The 24,074-nt window shown below is 37.9% G+C and overlaps 1 protein-coding gene across 5 annotated transcripts in view; it reads right to left on the bottom strand.

The window, feature by feature from the left end:
- Window positions 1-24,074, bottom strand: part of KAT6B (lysine acetyltransferase 6B) — a 167,759-nt gene that overhangs the window by 11,658 nt on the left and 132,027 nt on the right. For all 5 annotated transcript variants that reach the window (XM_036223578.1, XM_036223577.1, XM_016160245.2 and 2 more), the window contains exon 13: window positions 22,750-22,843. In XM_036223578.1, the coding sequence (XP_036079471.1) occupies window positions 22,750-22,843 (94 nt within the window). The remainder of the gene's footprint in view (window positions 1-22,749; window positions 22,844-24,074) is intronic.

Genomic DNA, 24,074 nt, shown 5'->3' on the forward strand with positions numbered 1-24,074 from the left:
CTAGCAGGCTGATCTGAAGCTTTGTTTTAGGACTAATGAAGGAATGTCTTTTAAGTCCTGCTGCAACTCACATCAGTTCCACTAGCTCTATTTTCATCTCTTTCATGGAAATTAATTTATAATCCAACCCCAGAATGTTGTTTCTACAAATTAAAATGAAACAAAATGACCTCCTTAAAGCACACTGTTTTATGTATACTCAGAGAGTCCCTGAGCACGGAAGCTTTAGAACGTGCATTTTACAGCATTCCTGTGAAGGTTCTTTGGCAAAGGAACTTTAAAATGAGAAAAACTTTAAATCCACTTGAAGGGTAATGAATGAAAGCTAGCGACTGTCTCGGTAATTAAGAGCCACTTATGGAGCAGAGAAGAAATGCTATAAACTAATGGTGTCTACCTTGCTGTAATTATCTATTTCAACAGCCTCACCTTCATGAACTTCCTAAATTTAAACAAACATCTACCACATACAGTAGGTGGCAGCAATTACAAAATCATGCTGCTCTGTAAACCACCCAAATCTTCAGCATTTTTCTTTTTTTATCTACATTTCCAAAATGGCTGCATGCTCAAGAATTTTTTCAGTTTTGATTTTTTTTTTGTCAGAAAGAGAAATGCTTCTGATGCATTTTCCTGCCTCTCCAAATCACTGTAAATAATGCAGAAATACAGAATGAAAAATCCAACCTGAGCTCAGAGAGGTATAATACAGCATTTTGCATTTTGATAGTTTTAATATGAATGCCATTATAAAGAATAGGCATACATTTAACTTTAAGTTTTGCTGAAATCTTTTGACTTATTTGTCTCTTTAACTCCTGTTTAAGTGCAAAGAATTTGATTGAATGCAAACAAGCACCACAAAATTTTACAGTCAAACCATTATACACACATCACTCGGCTGCACACAGAGGCTTTCAAGAGCAGGGTGTCAGGAATGCTAACAGTGATGGCTACTGTGCCGAATCCAGTCCATGTAGTGCCCTGTCAATATGGAGAAAAACTCTCTGTCGCCAGAGTACAAAGGGTGCCCAAACCTCAGAACACAGATAATTGGCACATCCGTCACCTGCCTTCTAAGTGCTTGGAGCATGCTGAGAAATTTACGCAGTCGGCTGGAGGTCCCAGCTCTGTACTCCTGGGGGGAAGAGAACCATAGTACCGTGGATGTGGAACTAGCCCCTTTTTGCCCATGAGATCCCACAATTAAAAGTCCCCTGCAGTGACTATAAAATTCCCTACCCCTTCACTGGTTCTTATCTGAGCCCCAGCATCGGGGACAGAAAGAGCCCCCCTCCCCGACTTCCCCCTGTCCCACACTCCCTCGGCTTAGCAGAAAGATTTCAGTACCACCAAAATAGTCAGAAGATGGCATGTGCCCTCCCTACCTTACGTCCCCCACTACGATGAGCAACCTTATCCAGCAAGCACATGTATTTCTTTGTTCCATCTTCTCTTCCCACAACCTCTACTCTGGGCTAAGAGGAAGCAGTCAGAATCTCCCCAAAACATATTTTACACAGCTGTTCATGTTTTTACATCTAGAGGTGGCACGAATACACCTTATTGAAGGGTCTGAGCCAAAAGTGATTAGGCCACTGGAACCATCAGGCAACTTTGGGTCTGTGGAGAGCATTTAGTCACAAACCTTTCAGCATCGGCTACTTGCATTATGTTAAATGGCTGTCTCCGGGGACACTCCCTTGGACACAGTCCGCAGTCTATGAATGACACTATCATGGAAGAGTACTGGGACCTGAGGCAAGCAGGGGAGTGAGCAGCTGGGCAACGAGCCCCGACGAGCATGCATACAGAGCCCACTGGACTTTCACAGCAACTGTGCTAGCAAATGCTACAAAGCAGGGAGGCTACCAACCCCTGCCAGGAAGTGATACTTTTCCTGGGTGCTGGTGAGAAAAAACCACAAATCCAAACTCCAGCCAGAAAACATCAAGCCGTTTTTCTGGGATGATATGCACCAACATTACAGACCACACAATGCCACTGTCCAAAGGTGTTAGTTTTTCCTTCTCCACTTTGACCCTCAAGGAGCTTAATACAACAATGAAATGAACTTACACTAATGCTAAGAGCCATCTGTAAGTCTACAACGTTTCCTTCTGGAGACATTTTTGGTTTAAAAAGAATAAATTTCAACAATCAAAATAACCAAGGATAAATTTATGATTCCTTACTAGTTAAGTGAAATCACTTGTCATATGTTAAAATATATAGCTGAGAAGAAAAAGCTGTGTCATGTCTATTCTAATCCATTTGCACATGAGGCCGATGTAATGTATAATTTAAATTTTACCTGCAGCGGGCACTTTCCCTCAAAAAGCTGTAGCTGGTGGCACTTCACTACTCTGACCTTCATAACTTGGAATGTTTTAAAGAATAATTTCTTGCCATCTTTTGTTTCCTTTTACTTTTTCTAGGCTCCTCAAATAATAATTACTATATATCCCATCAACAGACTAATTTTTGGTAAGAACGTTTACTTATTGAGTAATTAGAGAGATGTGGTAGTTACAGCTTTTAAATTTAACTTACCAAAAAGATTCCAAATAATTGATCTAAGATGCAGGGAAATAAAAAGCACTTATCTTGGAAGCCGATGTATTATCCTGAAGCATCTGAAACAAGTACAATACACCCCTGGTGAATAGATTCCCATGGTGCTCTAACACCTTTCCCTAACTCAGGATACTTTCAATCAGAAAACCTGAACTATCCCTGGGGAAACCTGGCTGTTCAGACAAAAAACAAAGTGATTTTTGAAGGCTAAATCCTAGTAGCTGCGGTATAATTAATCGCTGGTGAAATTATTCCCTTTAAATTGTCTGTGAGCCAGAGGTGCTGGTGACCAGCACTCTGCAAATCGAGAGACTTGTAATTGAAAGCTAACTGCCCTGGAAACCCACATCAACTATCTTGATACTTGTGAAAGCTGGCTCCCTCATTTGCTTTACTTGAACTACTAACCCAGGAGAAGGTGAGGTCTGAATTTCAGGGTATGGACCACATACTTAATTCAAAAGATTATCAGGGTGTTTGCTGAAAAGTTAAGTAAACACAAAGTGATGTCTGCAGAAAGTAAGCATTTCCAAGCTGTACTGCAAGAGACCCAAATTCATCTCACCTCCGTTAAGGCTGAACCACTTGAAGAGAATCAACTGTCATGTTAACTAGCTCTGAACTCTTGTGTATGAAATGGTTAACTCTCTCCTAGAGGGAGGGGAAAAAAAAGTGGTAGAAAGTTGCTTTCACGTGTAGACAGATCTGTTAGAAGGAACTATCTAGACAAGGTAAGACTTGTTTTTGCGGTCGTAAATTCTCAAATTAACTGAACTCCCAGCATTTTAATTGCGAGGTTAACCCTTTTAAAACATGACATTCTTTCCTCTTAAGCTAGTAATATTTCAAGATCGTAGACTGGACCGGAAGGGGAATAATGTTCTTAGGCAAGAATTTACCACCACAAAGGCAGCCACCCTTCACCCTTGCAGACCTTCATCTTCTACCACCTGGAACCAAACCATATGAACTTCCTCACATAAAAAAGTATAAACTTTGGCAAGCTATTCCCAACTGCCATGTGTCTGGATTATGTGACTCTAGGGTAACTAGCTGCTTTTGGGGGGAAGATAATCTTCAATGATTACACACCTCTCATCAGACACCTGTTTATCTCAGCAAACCCTGCTGAAAGGTTCAGTATCAGTAGACAGCACTGTTTGCAAGCCTGGGAACAGATACCAGGCCAGGAATTCATGGCGGCTCTTGAGCAGAGGAAATCTGATGACTCTAACCATGTACCTGGTGATTGAGGACAGAAATTCACTGGTCTACAATCATCAATTACTGGTTTCTGGGGTTAAACAGCTCTGTGACCAAGTGGATAAATGGCATGTTATCAATTTAAATAATGATAAATGAACTTAACAGGCTATTTATGTCTTCCTGTAGATATTTTGTGATTTTGTAATTAAAGAAGGAAGCTGGACCTTAGCCTTTCCATTGTTTTAAGAGAACAGGAATGTTCTAAGCCAAGGGTCCAGAACTCCTGGATTGTGGACCAGTACTGGTCCATGGCCTGTTAGGAACAGGGCCGCACAGTAGGAGGTGAGCGAGTGAAGCTTCATCTGTATTTGCAGCCACTCCCCAGCACTAGCATCACTGCCTCAGCAACACCTCAGATCACCATACCTTAGATTCTCATAGGAGCACCAGGTCCCTGGTGCCAAAAAGGTTGGTGACTACTGTTCTAAGTTACCTGTGACCTACCAGAATTCTTAACTGCTTGCTGTTTATTAAAAAATATAGATGCCTCCTAGCAAAAATGAGGGAGATCATTTCTATTTTCAGAGACTGGTTTTGAAAATTTGTACGTTTAAGACATTTTCTCATAATTCTATGGGCTTGAAGTAAGTATATAATAACTTGAATAAATATTGCTTGACTTCTCAACAGATCTCTCAGTCCACTTATAAACCTGGGGTTTCCAGGAAGGGAGAGTACAGACCAGCAGTATCAGCAACACCTGGGAACTTGGTAGACGTACAAATTCTCAGACCTATGAACCAGAAACTTTGGGGGCAGTAACCAGCATTTATGCTTTAACAGGCCTTCTAAGTGATTCTGATTTATATGAGTTTTAGGATCACTGCTATAAACATTGCTATGGAACTGTTTGTTAGTTTTGATGAGGATGTGGAAACTGCCTTGTGCAGTAGGAGAGCTACTCAACAGACAATACAGCTGAAGAATCTCAGATTGGTGAGGAGACCTTGCCTAGCTCCTTGTGGTAGAGAACCAGGAACATGAATCTCTAAAGCCCCACCAGACTGAAATTTAGTAGAGGTCACTGAGTTGCTGAGTGGCTTTGTCCACAAGTTCCATGCCCCTTCTTCTCAACCTTTGCCTCTTGTTACAACTGGACTCTGATTTGGCACATATGGGTGGGGCCTGAGACTCTCCATTTCTAACAAATTCCTATACTATGGACCTCACTTGAAGAGCCAAGGTTTATATATTCAATTGGTGGTTCTCAAAAGTTTTGGTCTCAGGACCACTTTACATTAAAAAAATTTACTTAAGAGTTTCCATATATAAGGGCTAGATATCTATTAATTTTATAGAGGAATGTGGCAAATATTCATTTATGAATTCATTAAAAAACCCAATAACCCATTTTGTATCAACATAATTTTATGAAAAAAAATACATTGTCTAAAACACACAAAAAAAATAGTGAGAAGAGTGGCACTGTTTCACATTTTTGCAACTTTCTTCAATATCTGGCTCAACAGAAAACAGGTAGATTCTCATATCTGCATTGGTATTTAGTCTACTGTGGTATCACAGGTCATGAAAGTTCCTGAAAATTCCACTGCACACTCATGAGAGAATTAAACTAAAAAGGACAAACAGTATCTTTGCATTACTTTGAAAACAGCTGTGACCTTGGAGACTACCTGAAAGGGCCTTAGGGATTCCCCAGGAGTTTCTAGACCAAACTTTGAAATCATCTGCATTAAATAAAAGATGAGAAGAATTTTTAAAAGTTGGGCAACAAGGCCACAAGCACTTTAAAACAATATGGCACTTATTGAATACAGTATGACAGATCATAAGAGGCACTATACGTTGTTTAAAAGCAATTCTGGTTCTAGAGACAGACTACCTGGAATGGAATCCAGAGTCCACCATATACCAGCTGTGTGACCCTGGGCAAGTTATTTAACCCCTCTGTGCTTCAGATCCCTCATCTGTAAAATGTGGAGAATAATCACACCTATCACATAAGGTTGTTGTAAGAATTAAATGAATTAATAAAAAGCATGAGCAGTGCTTGGCCTATTATAGCAACCCCACGTATTATTATTCAATACAGTGAATCAACGAAATCTCCAGGTGATCATTTGGGTGTCTAGGTATCTTTATGTAGGGGGAAGAAGCAGTTATTTGGACAGAAGGAAGGAGATAGACTGCTCTACAGAGTCAGACCGAGAAGGGGTATGTTTCTTTTCCGACTTTTGCCTAAGGTACCTAAAAACCACTCCATTCACTCCACTGCCTCAGAGAGAAGTTCCCCCATCCTTGCCCCACCCCCAAGCTAACCATCCAAATACAAATTAAATTAAAGGAAGAAGCCATGAAAATTAAAGGAATGATCCTAAAAAAACTGGCGACTGAAAGTTTCCAGCAAGCACAGTTCTGTGCCCCTCAAATTCCCTGTGGCCCTAAAGTCCTTAACTTCAAGGACCACCCTCAAGACACAGCAAGCTGGTCAAACCACAGGAACAATGACTGCTTGAGGGCTTCAGCAGAACCCAGAGACAGTCCCAGGGCAGATGAAACAAAGACCTAAATATCCTACAAGACCCAAGTGTGTCCCTGGGAAAATGGCCCGAGCCAGTGAAACCCAGAGAATGGAGACAGCGAGTCTTTGGGGAAGAAAGGCTGGCTGCCCTGGGTCACGTACCAAGCTTTTCCTAAGTATGCTCCTTTTTAATATCTTCCTTCTCAAAGATCGCATGAGCCCCTCAGTAGACTGCTCCAGTGCTGAGCTCCTTCTCAATTAAGCACGGGGGCCACTGATCTTTCATATTGAACCTCCTCCCCCTGCTCAAGTCTACTCAGGAGAGAACTGGGATTCCCTCAACTCTGCTAAGTAGAAGGTGTATAGTGGGGGCATGACTCCCCTGCTGCTATGGGATGTGTGTGCATTCTTACTGAATTACAAACCTACAGGCCAGCCAGGAATTCACCAGATGAGTTCCATGATTTTGTGAGTGGGTGGGGACTCCCTTGAAAGGAGTGGTCATTCTGTGAGTTAGCCATCCAGAGAAAAGGTAGGTGTTTGTTTACATGAACCCCCCAAAATGAATTCACGAATAGGGCATCAGGTGGCAGAAAAGGGGACCCTCTTCCCTCTGTGGGACCCTTGTGTTGAGGAGGGTGAACACCTGTAAATGAGTTCCTCCAGGGCTGGTGGTGACCAGGGCCAGAGACAGAGCCTGTAAGACAGCCAAGGCCAAAGACGAGTCAATAGTATTTTTATAATTGATAAGTAATTCAGTGAGAATGCCTCTTTTTCTTTTTCTATCCTCTAGTCTAGCCTAATGGTTCTCAACCCTGGCTGCACATTATAATCACTCAGGGGCTTTTAAAAACTTTGAATGTCTGAATCCCACCCAATATCAACTCTTGCTTACCTCAGGCCAGTATGGGCTCGGATGTATTACGGGTTATATTAAACAAAGGGTCATGAGGCTGTACCTTGGCCAGAATGGTAAATGGGAGTGCAATATCAATCCCATTCCTCCATTTCTGCCACCCCAAGGGTTGTAGTAGTAGCAGTGGTACCTAATGAGAGATCCAGGTAAAAGGTGAGGCTAGGGAAGAGATGGTCACTCGGTGAAGAGAGCTCTGTGACGGGCTTCACAGAAGTTTCATTTATTTAAACATTTAACTGAGAAATATTTATGTATGTGTGGCGTGTCACCACATCAGCAGGGTCCTGGTCTAGTGTAATCAAAGAATATATAATTTTTATTTCTAAGAAGATGACCACGTATGAAATAGGTTTGGTCTCTCAATGTTCTTGTTAGAACAATGACAAGGATAAAATGATCATGGAACGAGAGATTATATTTTGTCCACAGCACTTATTCCCAAACTAAAATCATTTGGGTGAGGCAAGGACTTAAAAAAATATCTGTCCTTAAATATATTTGGGAAGTAATCAGATTCTTTATGAAGACCACCGACTATTAAAAATATAAGTAAAGCTTTGATTCGTCACACAGAGGCACTTCTAGTTAGGTAATGGTAAAGTACCAGTACTGTGGCCTTTGAAGTGACAGAAGTTAGAAAGACATGTCAGAATAATGTCCTCCTCTTTGACCTTTTAAAATTTTGCACAGTTCAAACCAGTTTTAAATTCCAGAAAGCTTTAGGAAAAACAAATTTATAAAGAAAAAAATTTTAAGGTGAAGTTATTTGGCATTTTACAATTACTTCCTCTCTTATAATTAGGCGAAAGACCATAGATTCAATCTGAAAAACTATTTCAGAAACTTAATTTAATTCTTCCAAGTATAAACCTGTATAAACATTTTAATTACAAATTCCTGGTAATTTACCATGAAAAGCTGTTAAGATTTTAAACACTGCATTAAACAAATAAAGCATCTGCTCCAAAGAGTTAACTGCATGTTCTTATAATGCTTCACCTGTAAAACCATTCTTCTGTTATTAAAACATTACAGTCGACCTTTTCCTTAAGTAAATTACTAAAAGCAAAAACTGGCATTTCTTTTGCCCACTTTTATAAATCTGAGGTTCTGTGGGGGCAGCTGAGATAATTCATTAGAAAAGACCCAGCTAGTCGTCTGGCCTGATCCTACCCAGCGGTCTGAGCGGGCGTGTTCACAGCAGCGTAGACACTGCCACTGATTTCAGGACCAAGCTTTGGGAGGTGGCGAATTGTAAGAGCGACTGGCCTTTCTATTTGCTCTCCCACAACCCCTGAAAATAGTGTGTGTGTCAGCTGTAATTTTCAAAACCAGGACAAAGTATGACGAGCTTTCATATAGCAAGACTGAAGAAAAAAATGTAAGAGTAAAAATCTCTCTAAAATTTTTCTTTGTTTTCAAAGTACATTTCTAAAAGAAATCTGTCAGTTTTTGAGATGACTTCCTAAAGTCAAAGCACAGCCTCATCACCCAAACTGATTGATCAACTAATGAAAATATAAGGTAGGAAAACTATCTCTAGTTGTCCTCAGGTCATCTAGACAAACAGTCCTATGTCATTGGTATACAGAAATCGAAAACTCTTTTCACTTATTTTTAATTTATCTTCCATAAGTTGGCAAGCAGGATTTGAGGTAAAAAAAAAAAAAAAAAAAAAAAGCCTCCGGCAATAAAGGATGGTGTCCCCACAGGGTTACTGATGAGCACAGTTTGACAGGCGTGCAAGCACACATAGAGGTTGGGGGTGCAGGCTGAGGTGAAATGAGGTGTTCAATTAAGTGACTAGCTGGTTTGCCAGTGGGGCTGGTGTCACGTAGGTATCTAGCCTTTAATCCTATAGTCAAAGTCCAAATTGGCTACAGTTAGATGTTAGCTGTTGGAAAAACATACGAAATTTCAACACTGGCAGTATTAAAAAACATATCAATTACTACTCCTTCAGTTAGTAGGTGACACCTTTCTTGATGTCCACTTTTTAGATAGGCCCCTTAATACTGGCAGTATTTAAGAGCTGAGACATCAGTAACAATGCGTTAAAATTAGTACACCTTTTGCCACAATATAGTAAAGCTATCCCCACGAGCTTTTACACTCTGTGGTCAGTGTTAACCAAAGAAGCTCTGTTCAGTTTCAAAGGGTTGGAATGCTTTAGTAAGTAATGTGTTCACCAGTTGAGTACCGCGTTCTAGGCCCTTTTCTAGTTAGGTTGTATACAGACACTCCATTTTCCAAATTTAATAAGGAAAAAAGCTCTGGGAGTTTAATTTGTTAACTAGTATACAACTGCTGAAGGCAAGAACCATAAACTTACGTAAATAACAGGAACTCAAATTGACATGTTAACAGCTAAAGTTCATTTTTTAAAGAATCAATTCAATATGCTACATGCAAACAATCAATCATGCTGCAATCATCATTTACAAATCAAAGTATAATGCAGATACTCATGGGGGTACATACAACTAGGTGGAAGTGTGTGATTATGTACAAGCAGATTGAAACTGTAAATTATGTAACTGTCTCTTGTAATTACCCTGCTTGGGAACCAAAAGGAACTTCCTGTATAATTTTACAGAATGGGGACCGAGATACAGAATCGCTTTTTAGTTGGTTTTAACCCTTCAGTAACTATTTAATTATGTGTGATGAGGTCAAAGAAAGTTTATGCTTAATTTATGAAAAGTTGGCAGGGAGCTGTTTTAAAGTAATCCTCTGAGAGGCTCCAGATTATTAATGAAACCTAATGAGTTCTCTTCCTCTTCGAGAAAAATTTATCTAAATTATTTGGTAAAATAAACAACATTTAAAACAAATTTGCAAGTGTCATTCATTTTATTTCCTCTCTAAAAACATTCATTATGGTCTGCAAGTTTTTAACTGGATACAACTGAAAAGCTGTAGGGGTAGAAGGCTGTCAGAGTTCTCAGATACATCTTCTGCTTTGGTAGAAAAAAAAATCTCATTAACTTCTTTAAATTCATGGGGGAAAGTTCCAAAATTGGGCAAACCACAGGGCAGGACTTCTAATCTATGAACAGAGAATCATCTTCTTAAGAAGAAAGCCAGTTTTCCAGTAAATAATCAGCAGAACCTCGTTTCAGCACATTCTAAGGACATTCTAGCTTTTTTCTTTCCCTTTCTTAAAATCTAACTTTTTATATTTTTTTCTTCTGTAAGAAGCATGGTTTCTAGTTCCTAAAGATCTACCCCAAATATCAGAACTGCTGAACACTCAGCATTCTAGGAGAAAGGAAGAGCAATTTCCCATATTTACAGTATCTGCCAGCATTGCTTTTCCTCATTTTGGCTAAAAGGGAGGAGGGAGAAAAAGGGGGAAGGAGGAAGGAGGAGGGAGGGAGAGAGAGGGGGGAGAGAAGAGAGGGAGTGAGGGAGGGAGGAAGGAAGGAAGGAAGCCAATGACCAAGAAAAGTTCTAATCCTGCAGTGTCTCTTCTTTATCTCTTTGGTCTCTCTGTTCTTTAGTCTATCTCTATTCTGCAAAGATATCCCTTATCGAAATCATTTATTTTTATCGCCATTCTGTGAACATACAACCCTTCAATTATGTTTTCCTAGGTTTAGGAGTAGAAGCATAATTTACAGAAATACTGTTCATTAATGGATCAGACTCAACATTTAAGAGGACATGATTCTATAAATTTCAGTACACCTCTTTCACATGAATTCGATTCTGCAAAGTCTGATATGGAGTTGATGCCAATACATCAAATATCCATGTACCCACATTTTTGTTTGACCTTAAAAGAGTAAAGGTAAAACGCTGTATTTCTTTTTTCAAAAACAATCACTAATATAATGCCACCAATAAATCAAAAAAGTTTTTCAGTTTTAAAAGTTACAAAAATCTAAGTTCTACGTCAGATACCATAGAGTGAGACCTCTCATTCTAAGACCATTACTGTCTTCAAAAAACAACAAAAGTAATACACAGATATAGAACACTACACTAAAGAAATATATAGCTTAATGGATTATTACAAGGCAACTATCCTATAACCATCACCCAGGATCAACACATCCAAGTTTGCCAGCTATCTCAAACCATTCCATTTGTCCCATCCCAATAATTCCTCCTTTCTCCCTCTTAAGTAATCACCACCCTGACTTTTATCACCAAAATATCCCCAGGCACTATGGTATGTATCATTTAAGTCTCTTTTAGTCTCCCCTCCACCACTCCTTTTTCTTATAATTTATCTGTTGATGGACTGGGGGCCACTGGACCTATAGGATCTCCACAATCTGAATTTTGCTAATTGCATACTAGCAATGCAGTACACAAAGCACATAATTTTAGGTTGTTCCCCTTTTTGCAATATTTGCTGCTGTTGCTGTTCAATGTCTACGTACATTAATTTATTCAAAGAATTGCAAAATGCTGATGTTTTAGGTCTACCATTTTATTTGTTAGCTGGAATATATTTATAAAAAGATTCTTCCTTTCATTTATTATTTGGTTACCTATTGGTACCGTCCATGAAGGAAAGGTAGGTTAAGTGATTCATTTACTAGTTTTTAAGATAATGAATTGGTTCCTATTATCCTCTAAATTTGTCTTTAAATATCATTATGAACATGTGAGTTTAAACATTTGATGAGTTTCGATCAACTGCAATTATCTTATTATTGTATTTATTGTCTAGTGGGAGCCTCTTCAAGTTGATTCCAAGTCCTTTTGATAATCAATACCCTAATAATTTTTGCCTCTTTGCTGTCTAGTATGAAAAAGAAACATTCCTTTTTACAGAACAAATTATCTACTTCATTTTAAATGATAATTCAATTTCCCCCCTCAAAAAGGAAATATGCAAAATATTGTGTAAAGTAAGGTCTATCTGTATTACATTTTCTCAAAATTTTAGTAATACTTTTTTCAAAACCTTCTACTGTATAATCATACTGCATATTTTTTTCAATACAGACAAATGGTTACATGTATAACAGAGTTACCTTTAATCCACTCAACTATTTTAAGTACTTTATAAACATTAATTTAAAATAATTTTGGTGAAAAAAGGAGTTCCTTTATGTTGTTAACCCAAAGCAGGAGTCAATATAATTAGAAAACAGAGGTTTTTATATTGGTAAACATGAAAATATAGCACTAATATTAGAGTAAAAACATCTTAACCATAAACCTATGGGAGGGGAAAAAAAAAATCAGGTTCCTAACTAGTATTTTCCTAACAGAATTCTAAATAAATGAAAGGAAATTTTTTGCTTTACTCAAACAAATTAATGTAAAAAAATTACTACCTTGAAACTAGCTGAAATTTTAATTGTGTTGTTTAGAAATATCATTATGAGAGGAGGTTTTTACCTTAGAATATTCTACTTCAAACATAATGACTCAATAACAAGCAGGAAAATGTGTTTAATGGGAATAGTTCCTTTGAAACCAAAACCAAGTATAGCACTAATTTCAACCAATGAGAACAAAACCCTTCTTGATCTTGTTTTGATGATGAAAAGATGCTTCCTTTGCATATATCTAACTGGGAAATAGAAAAGAGAGGCGCATTTCCTCCTCTGCGCTGGCAGAGCCCCATGTGCACCTCTCATGCACAGGGATGAACCCTCTGGGTTCTGACCATCCAAGACTCTATGGGCAAGCACTGGATCATACCCGTATGGTTTCATCCCCTAGGCTGACCCTGGCATTGTTGATGTAAGGCACGTTTGCTGAAGGAAGGGATGAAGGAATAAGTGAAAAAACAAAGACTGCGCAGATATCTGAAATCTAGCACCAATTCTGCCATGAGCAAGTTGGGATGAATCTGGCAGGTGTTGTCAGGGACACAAATAAGACTGACTAGATTTGGGCATTCATTTATTCATTTACTCCCTCAGCACACCTTTCTGGAGCACACCCACTATGTGCCGGGCACAGTGCTCATGGCTTGGAATTTAGCAGTGAACAGTACTGGCCCTCATGACAGCATTGTTAAGGTTCCATTTGCTGCTAAATCATGCCAATTAAGTGCATGGAATTTGCCCAATAGCGGGTTTCAAAATCACTGCAAATGCTGGTCAATGTTAGAAATCTAAACAGACAAAAGATGTGTAAAAACAAAATCCCCCTGCATGCCAAAGCTTCAAAAAATTTTGAGCTGCGTAAGGCAAAACGGTAGCTACAGACCGTATGTTTCGTATTTGCAATGTTTTCATTGAAGCAATGAATACAAACTATTCTATGAGTTATTTATTTGTTCTTATTTATGACAAGCTTAGTTAAAATAAAGATACATAAATAAATTGTTAGCTACACTGCTTCATGCAACTCATTTCAATGCATTCAGTAACAGTCAACCTCTGAATAAATCACAGAGCTCAATTTTCAACCTTGATGTTATCTTTATCATATTAAAATATATTGTATTTCAGCCCAACGTAATAAAACAGTCATGACAAAGGCTTTTAGTACAACATAGTAAAATGAGAAAACAAGGAAAAATAGTCATTTTCCTTATTATATTATAAACTAGAATTCTATTAAAACATGTCATCATTATACTCGATTACACAGATCAAAACATGTCTTCCAAAACGCAGCAAAAAGTCTGAGGATACACTGCTAGTCCAACCTTCCAACAAGTGTCTTGGTGGAGCTGGGGGGAGGGGTCCCTATCTTAGAAAAGGCTCCTAAGGAAGGATTCGAGTGCCATTTCAAAAGCGTAACTTATTATTCTTTAATGATTGCCTTGACTGAGCTCGCCCAGGGAGAACAGCTGCTGAGAAAGCTATGCAAAGTGAGAAGCTTTCCTGACAGTTTCTTAAGACTAAAGTTAGAATTTTCCTTCTAAAATAAATGCATGAAGAAATGAATTACCTGATAAAAGTAAGGAAAAGATAAGTGTCTCTTCAACCAACTGTGTGTAAATGTGAATTTTGTCACAGCTCTCCTTTCTCCTTGTAACAGATAATGACAATCTTCTTTCTGATGCAACTTAAATGATCCTAAGACAGAGACTGCACTTGAACAAAAATGCCAGACCTTAAAAAAAGGCAGGCACACCCAAAACCATTTGGAAGTAAGCAAGCTGATGATGTTCAGAAAAAAATTCTATTCCCTAAAATCATACGTGAGAAGAGAAAGTACATTAAAAAAGCTCTTTCCGTGGCAATTCATTTAACATCTGTTCAACAAACAGTATGAACCTACTAAGTGCCAAGCTCTTCAGGGAAGTGAGACTGAAACAGAGAACAAAGTCTCCATCCCATGAAGCTCACTTTTGGTGGAGGAGATGGACAATAAACAATAAATATATAAAAGACGTATGCAACCTTCTAAATGATTTTGCACTTACTCAGCCTAGAGCATTATTTTTTGTGGTCTGTGCCACTGAAAAGAGAAAATTATTAAATAAAAATTGCATACGTAGGTAAATACCACAAGATGAATTTATAGTTCCTTCATTAAAATTGCTTAACTCTTCACGGTAAGCCAGAGTGTTTCAGTCATACAGCGTGTCCCTAAGAGACAGTCACGGTCCCTCGAAACTCACCTTTGGTGCTTGGCTTATAGGGCTCGTAAGTGAGGGAAATATTTATCCTACAGCTCACCCAAGAAAGAAGTTATGCCCTAAATGAGCACTTTATGACCTCAACCTCGTCGTGGTTAAGATAGAATTCATATGTCTTGCTAGGGTAAAAGGATGAAACTGCTCAAGGTGATAGGCACCAGGGTTCTGGCCACCCTGGGACTGAAGGTAGCACCACTTGTATCCATTCTTGAGTCACCCATTGGGAAGTGCAGCCCCCTAAGTCAACCACAACAGTGCACAGATGCCCAGATGCCCCTGCTAGAGAAATGGTGTGTCTCACCAGGGCCTTCCAGGCTAGGAACCAGCTCCTGGGGAGAATCTGCTTACTCTGACAATATGCTCAACCTGCCCTCTGAGAAAACCTAGTGACCCCTTAGTCTTGGTTCCTTAGCATTTACCAACAGTTAGGAAAAACAGTCAGACTTACTAGAACCCGATTAACTGAATTTCTAAATTAAAAGTCCTACTTTCTACAGCAGATAGGCCAGTTAGTATTAAAAATTTATTCAAAAAAACAAAAAACAATTTTCAGGTAGAATGAAACCACTCTAAATCTTTGCTTAAAAATAGTCTTAAGTTTTATTTGTGTTTTAAAAAGTTTGTAAATGGAAGGTCTTTTAAAGTAGTCTATTGAAAGGAGACTGTTAAAACTGGAAGTTGTTAGCTGGCAACCTGAACTACTGTAAAATATATTCCTGTATTTAGATAGCATAGATATCATTTTAGCCAGTGGCTAACATCTAAGATATGGGGAATAAGTTTTCTCTTTGAGAGAGTGGATTAGCCTCTCAAAATCATACCCTTCTAGGTAGAGATATAATATAATACTGAATATCAAGGAAGAGAATAAGGAACAGAAACTACAAAAGCTGTCAGAAAACAATAAAATGGCAATAACTACATACCTATCAATAATTTTAAATGTAAATGAACTAAATGCTCTAATCAAAATATAAATGGATAAAGAAGATGTGGTACATAAGTACAATCGACTATTACTCAGCCATAAAAAAGAAATCTTACATTTGCGACAATGTGGATGGACGTAGGGGTATTTTGCTTAGTGAAAGAGGTCAGAGCAAAGACAAATGCCATATAATCTCACTTATATGTGGAATCTAAAAAATAAAGTATACTAACAAACAAAACAGAAACAAAGTTACAGGTACAGAGAACAAACTGATGGTCAACAGATGGGAGGGAAGTTGGGAGACTGGGTGAAAAAGGTGAAGGAATTCAGAAGTACAAATTGGCTGTCAGAAAACAGCCATGGGGATGTAACATACAGCATTGGGAATATAGTCAATAGTACTGCAGTAACTATGTATAGTGTCAGGGAGATGCAAGACTTATTGGGGGGATCATTTCCTAAGTTATATAAATGTCTAACCGCCATGCTGAATATCTGAACTAATATAATACTGAATATCAAGTATAACTGAAAATTCTAAAATTAAAAACAAGAATTAAACCCGCTTACAAACTTTTATGATTAGTTTACAAATACGTAGGCACTGATTTAAAAAATACCTGAATGAACAGTGAACTAATATTTTATGTAATTGATAAGCCTGTCACTTGTATACTAGTCTCAAAAAACTATAGATATAAGTTTGTAGACTTTTGAACCCAACTGTCATCTACCCTTTAGAGACGAAGCTGAAACAAAGAGTTAATATAAGATTTAGAACTCTTATAAATTTAGATAGTATGTTTGATTACTTTAAATTAGAAAAGAATGCTGAGTTTCATCAAATGCCTTCTCAGAATTTGTAATAAACACCCCATGTAAATATCACTTTTTTTTTCTCTCCTTATAATCTTTCTCTGTCAGTGCTCCCCTCTTTTCTCTCCACCAATGCCCCTGTCTCTCTAGCTGGATGGTAGAGCTTTTTGAATTTAATTCTTTAAATTTCACTTATACCATTGTTCCTCCACCGTATTCTTCTTACACCTTATCTTAACCTTCTTCTCTGAGGTACTGACTGGGGGGCTGATCTTAGCCATTTCTTAGTGTCTCTGTGTCCCCAAAAGTGAGGTGATAATAAATAGTAACCTACCTCCCAAGCAAGTTAATGTGTATAATTCAGGTGACAGAGCCTGACACATAGCAAGTGCTCTAGTAATGTCAGCTATGATTATGACATTGTTATTGTTGAAATGCTGACCTCTTTGGCTTCCCTGACACAATTCTCTCGATTCTTTTCCTACCTCTGGATACTTTTGAATCTCCTTGATGACTTCCTCATCCTCTATTACCCCCTTAAGTGTTGGAATTCCAAGCACTCTATCCTCAGCCCTTTCCCTAACACTCTCCCTGGGTTGTCTTCAACCACCTGTGGTTTCAACCACTACTGCCTGCTCATGACTCCCAGCAGCTCCCTCTCATCCAGAACCATTCTGGGCTCTAACGCCGTGGAAAGCTTAATGGGGATGTCCAAAATCACAGTGAAGGCAACATGGCCAAAGCTGCACTATCTTTCCAAACTCAGTTCATTCATTCATTCAACCAGTATTTACTGAGCACCACGAGGTACCAGGCAGAGTTCTCACTGCTGCAGAACTCATTTCCACGCATTCTCACTGCCACTGCTCTAGGTCAAGCCTTCATCAAGTCTTGCTTCTTAAATTCTTTTTAGTTACAGCAAAAAGTATGAATAAGAAGAAAATAAAAATTGCCTGTAATTCTAATTCTAGAGATAATTTGGAAATGTATTTTCTTCCTTTCTTTGCATATACTTTTTACATAATGGAGAACATTATATATATAATTTTGGAAGCCACTTTTTATTAAAAATTCTTCAAAATATAATTCTTAATGGCTAATAATATTCCATTACATGGAGATAACATAATTTTCTTGGGGGAGTGGTTCTCTCTTACCTTTGAATATTGAGGCTTTTATTTTTTTTTTTTTCTATGTAGATAATGACACTGAAGGACAAAACATTAACTCTATGAGTGACTGGATTGTAGGGGATTTCATTTTCTCTTGGTATTGTGTCTATGCTTTTCTGATGTTCTACTATGAGTTTATATTGCTATAACTGGGGGAGGGGATGAAGGGGAAAGGGAAGACCACTATTTGAAAAATTAAACTGCACGACAAAAACTGATGTTATATTAAGTATGAAATTAATGCATATTAATTAAAGTATGTTGATTTCCTTAGAATAATTTCCTTTCAAAAATAAGTGTTAGGTGTTTTTGACACACACTGTCAAAATTCTGAACTGTCTACCGATTTATACTTTCTCCAGTATAAATATAACATTGCCTGTCTATGTCAACTTAGTTAGACTTGGGTACATTTTAAAACTTTTGTTAACTTGGTAGGCAAAAAATTGTACTCTTGTTATTTGGATTTGCATTTTTAAATCACCAACAATTTTTGTTTTGCATTTTAATTAGTCATTTGTACTTGACAAGACTTTGCAGTATTGTGCTAAGAGTCAAAGTGCTTGGACTCAAGTTGTAGCTATGCTACTTATTTATGTAACTGTGCCTCAGTTTCCTCGCCCACAGAATGAATGAAGTTAAAAGCACACATGCCAACCACTGTGAAGACTGAGCGAGTCAGTACTCTTCGCAAAGTGGCTGGCACATATTAAGCACTCAGGAAACATCAGCAGTGTTGTTACCATCAGTGATTTTTTCTGTGTATTCTGCGTCCATGCCCTGTGCTCATTTTCTATCAGGGTTTATGTTTTAACACTATCAAACTTTTCCTTATATATTTGTGTAAATACTAGAGATGTCAAACCTCTGCCTAGCTTATTTGTTGCAAACACCTTTCCCATTATGTTTGCTTTTAAATATTAATACTTTTTACTATGTAGAAGTCTTACATTTTTAAATAGGCAAGCCCATCTGTATATTCTTTTGTGATTTCTTTCATTGCTTTAATGCTTAGGATGTCCTTGACCATCCAAAGATCAGACAAATAATTATATATCCTTTCTTCTACTTTTTAAACGTGTGTGTGTGTGTGTGTGTGTGTGTGTGTGTGTGTGTGTGTTGTTAACCATCTAAGTGTTTAATCTACTTGGAGTTTCTTTTGTAGTTACCCAAATGTCTAACATGTTTCCTCACGGGGTCATGCTTTTGAATATACTGGTTCCCTCACACCGGAATGTCTCCACTTCAACTTCTTGTGAGCTCTCAATGTATACTGCAACTGTAGAAGAAAATAAGATCTCTATAAAGTAGTATGGAGTCATTTCGAGGATATATCATTAAGTGGAAGAAAGCAAAATGTAAAAGGTTATCTACAGTATGCTACCCTTTTATGTAGGAAAGGAAATTAGAAAATACACATCTTTCTTAGCCTAGCCTACCTTACATGTACTCAGAATACAATTTCCAAAAAAATGCTGACGATACAGTACACTGTGGATTATCAGTACTTGTGATCGCGTGCCTGACTGGGAGCTGCGGCTTTCTGCTGTTGCCCTATATCATGAGAGAGTATCAGACAACATACTGCTAGCCTGAGAAAAGATCAAAATTCAAAATTTGAACTACGGTTTCTAATAGTTATCTAAAATAACTATTTTAGATAAGAATCATAAATGAAAGCTAAAAACAGGTGAAAACTGGATGAAAAACAGGATACTTAGATAACCCAAAAGTATCTTCTTAACAAATTATCATGTGATCTTGATAACATGGAGAGAGAGACAGAGAGAGACAGAGAGAGAGAGAGAGAGCACGCGCGCACGTACGTGTGTGTGTGTGTGTGTGTGTGTGTGTGTGTGTAGACAGAGGTGGGGACGACTTCAAATTTTCTGACTGAGGAAGAAAGGGAATCTCAGAATCCCAGAGAAATATATAATATCTATCAGCTTCAACATGTGACAGTTACATTTTCCTCTACCCATTTAAGTTTTGGGTAAAGGGTCCCAAAGCCTATGAAGTGCTTTATGAGTAGGCTGGGAGTTGGTACCCTTTAGTCACTCTGGCTAAACTCTGCAAATGACTTCCTAGAGAGCCCTGCTCCGACAAATCCAGACAAGCTATCCCAGGAAGAGAGAGACAATTTTAGGTTAGCATTTGGTCGGGTGGAAGGCCATTTACCTCTTTTGACGGGCCACCTCTTTTGAACAGTGTTCAAACCTTAAATTCACAGGTCTTTAAATGCACATGATACATTCTACTTCACCCATGTCTATGATCCACTGTGCAAGTGGGCAAGTATCTTCAGCTTCCTAAACTAGCAATTATTATAGACTCTGCCTCCCCAAAAAGGTTTTTCTACCTTACGACTTTTATTGAAATACTGAAAATACATTCTCTGACCAAAAGTCCTTCAGGCTCATGTACAAAATAAAAATAAAATTAATATAACCATTTAAATGTCCCTTAACAAAACAGATTTTAGAAAATTCATAATCCTGGTTATCTGTTTTGCCCCGAGTTCTGAATTATGAGGTTGACAAGGATTATAAGAAGTCTGGCATTTAACTCCTCCTGTAGCAATAGACTAAATCTAAATCGTTCTAGAAAAGTACTTATCTATTATTATTTTAGGTAACTCCAAAAAGATGCTATCTATTTTTTTTAGCTTGATACTCTATCTTCTTTAAAACCTTTGTAGCCAAGAATTTTTTTTTTTTTTTTTTTTTTTTTTTTTTGCTTTAAAGTGAATTTCTATTGGTTTTAGAACACTTTCAATTTTCTTTGAATATTATAAAATTCTTCCCTGGTCTCCTCTAAAGGAATAACACCGATCCCTTTTCAATTTTATTCAAATCATTCAACACACTCCTTAACCCACTACAGTATAGGGGCAATGCCAAGGGTACAGGGCAGGGAAAACCTAAAATTACACCTTCCGCACTGCACTGCTTAGACACACTCTCATGGATGGCATCCATCATGATGCCCCTGAGCCACCCAGAAAGGTTCTACTGTGTTCCATAGTTCACATCTAAAAATATAGGGTAGACTCTAATAGTTTTTACAAAAATGGCTGACATAAAAGTTGGCATTTGAAGTGAAATGTCTTCGTTCCTGGGTTGTTCTCTTACATAAAAGGCCTCAATATCAGATGGTGCTGTATGAATAAGATGCTACTGAATTTGGAGACTTGCATTTTTACCTGGTAAGTACCAGTACCTTTTTAATTTTAGTTAGAAAATTATTGTGGGCACTGATCATCATATCATGTTGGAGATTCAATTCAAATCAACGAAAATACTTCAAATGCAGATTATTGAGTGCACTGTCCTATTGAATACAAAGAAGGTATTCAAGGAGTTTACAGTAAATTGAAATATGACACCTCAATAATTACCATGAAAGGGTGAATTACGTCTAAGTGCCATGCTACAGAGATATGGAGCCAAGAAGGGAATGAGATGAAATTCTCATAGGTGGGGTTAAAAAGAAGCAGCTCTTGAGCTGGCTCTTAACGATGGGTAGGATTCTGAAAAGACAGAGGTTGGGGAAGGAGGAAGGTCATGTTAGGGAAGGGATTGCAGAGATGAAGAATGGAAGTACGGGAACATTTTCGGAATATTTGAAGAAACGGATTAGTAGATGAAAAAGCCTATAAAACAGGCTGGAAGCAGATGTTGGCAGATCTTGAACACTGAATAAGGTGTTTGCCTTATTCTATAGGTATGTGGATACTATCAAAAGTTTAAGTCTTGAATGTAGGCTATGCGTAACCAGAAATTATAATATTTATAAACGACTTAAGAGTGGTGGCCACAAAAACCTCCAGAACAAGACAATTGGATTTTCCCTTAGAACTGATTACTACTAGAACTCTGTAAAATAAAAATGGTGAACTCCAGGTACGATGGCCCTCCATGGGATACCTAGAGCAGGAAAGAACAGATAAGACTAGGGTAATGAGTTCATAACTAGAAATGTTATCTGAATGTCCTTCAATGTCAATAGATTGTACCCATCAGTTCAAAACTGCTATAGTTATTTTATACCCAGACTTTAACATTCCAATATCTAACAATAAAGATTTAGACTTAACATATTTCTTCATGATTTTCCTTGAGCATGATTACATTGTGGGTTTTTGCATTTGGTATACCTTATGAAGATTACAAATCTCCTAAGTTTTCCTTCTTTCAGTTTAAAATCAGACAACTACAGTCTGGTAATGAAGAAACACACTATTCCTAGTGACAGATCTTTACATGGTCAGAAATGACTATTATCACCAGATACCTGGCTTTTGTGTTATCTGGATATTTTGAATCAATTCTCCAAGTGTAACCTTAACATATCCAATATAATATAAACAAAGAGAAAAACACAACCATTTTTCTTACATTGTCCTGTGCATACTTTTATATATTATTGCAATTTTAACTGAGGAGACTCAGAAGATACAAGTGTGTATAAAAATGTTTCTTGGGCCACCTCTAGACACAAACATTATAATAATTTCCATAACAGAAAAGGGAAATTAACAAAATGAGATAGTTATTTCTACCGAAGAGGCTCAAAGGATTGGTTACCTACAGAATTGTTTTTCTAAAGAGAAATATTCCTTTCCTGCTCTGTACTGTATGATTAGAGGCAGAATTTTAGAAAGCTGAAAATCCTTTTAAATAACACTTTCTTCAGCTTTAATCGCAAATAATTGCCTCTTTTGGTGCTAATGAGCATGAACAGCATGGAATGGAATGCAATTCTGCCGGTTCATTCAGGGTAATGGCTTTGTGAGCTAGTGATACTGCTGAGAGATCTAGTCTCAATTTCCTAGAGTACAGTAAGTGAGCAGCAGCAAATTTTTCACTTGAGAAAGATTTTCTGAGCTATGTAAATATAAATAGAAAATGCATTATCTATTGGTAAAAACAACAAAGTAGGTTAAATAAAGTTTTATGTGTTATTCTTCCCTTTAACAGCCATCAGCCTGCTGGATCATGAAAGTAAATAAAGCGCTTCACTTACTGAAATCAATGAGAAACCGTCCAAATCCTTGCCTTTGGTGCTGGGGCATGATCATTATGCAGGAGACATTATACTTCTGCTGGCAAAGCTTTTCCTGAGGGAAGGAGAAACAGATCAAGTATGTCAGAGCTTTGCTGAAGTGGGCAATTCCCTGCACCTGCCACTGTCTTTGTACAATAGTCCACTAAGGTGAGCCAGTGTTAGGTGAGGATCAAGCAGAATAATCCTACCGTTAATCAAGCAAACCTTTAGTTAACGAGAAACCATCAACCCCAGGCATGCCTCGTAATTATGCTTTTATTCTTGAAAGCTGGTACCATAAAATATGAATAAAAAATCTGAGGAAATATGAGCCAAATGAAACAGAACACAGACTGTATGGAGGAAATGCTTTCCTTGTTCAAACAACTTTGGGGTGGGGGAGGGGAGAAGAAGCCATCCAGGGAGTCACCCAGCAGGGTAAGTTAGGACTGAGCCGGCTACCTTGCTAAGTGACTTACAACTCTGCAGCAGCAATCTGTCTATTGCCTTTGAGCAACCACCCAAGTGAAACTAAAATAGCACGTGTGTGGGTAGATTTGCACAAATACATTTCTCCTATGAATAAAAAGTCAAAGTAAAAAAGCTAGAGAAATAATTAATCTGCGTTTCGAACCAGGAATACAAAACAAAAGAGACAACAGCGGCAAGAAACCCCAAAGCCTGCAAACAAAAGTGAGGCAAGATATTACCAACACCCTGAAACCAAGAGAAAGATTGGGAAGAATATGGTGGGAAACAGTTCTTAAGGAAGAATTTGCAATTTGGGGGGGATGTGGCATTAGAGCAGCAATATTTTATTCAGAGTACACAAAAGTTGCCAAAACCTACACAGAAAGGATCTGAAAAAGTCTTTTAAGGTTGTGAATGCTCTGGCCAAATATAAACCACAAATACGACTAACCATAAATGGCAATAACCACATCAAAGAATTACTTCAGAACACCCAGATCTTTAATGAACCTATTTGAAAGATCATAGAAAATGGCTGTGGAAAAAACCCTATAGGGCAGAATTAAAGATTTCTTTGTGAAAAAGATGTGCTTCCAACTTTTGCACGTTTGTAGCTGTCTATGGAGTCTCTAAGAAATGAGGAGGAAAAAATAACGTGTCAGTTTTCCTAAGAAGCAGGATTGTCTATCACTGAGTGTGCATATCAATGGCAAAGATTCAAATAATTAGCCTATTTTGCAAAGTGAGACAAATGGGTCACTCTATGTAAAAAGAAATGTACCCTGGGTTAAAAGGATTCATCCTTGATGCTATTCTTTCCTATATCCTTGATC

This window comes from Rousettus aegyptiacus, unplaced genomic scaffold (genome assembly GCF_014176215.1).
Source record: "Rousettus aegyptiacus isolate mRouAeg1 unplaced genomic scaffold, mRouAeg1.p scaffold_m13_p_6, whole genome shotgun sequence".
Lineage (NCBI taxonomy): Eukaryota > Metazoa > Chordata > Mammalia > Chiroptera > Pteropodidae > Rousettus > Rousettus aegyptiacus.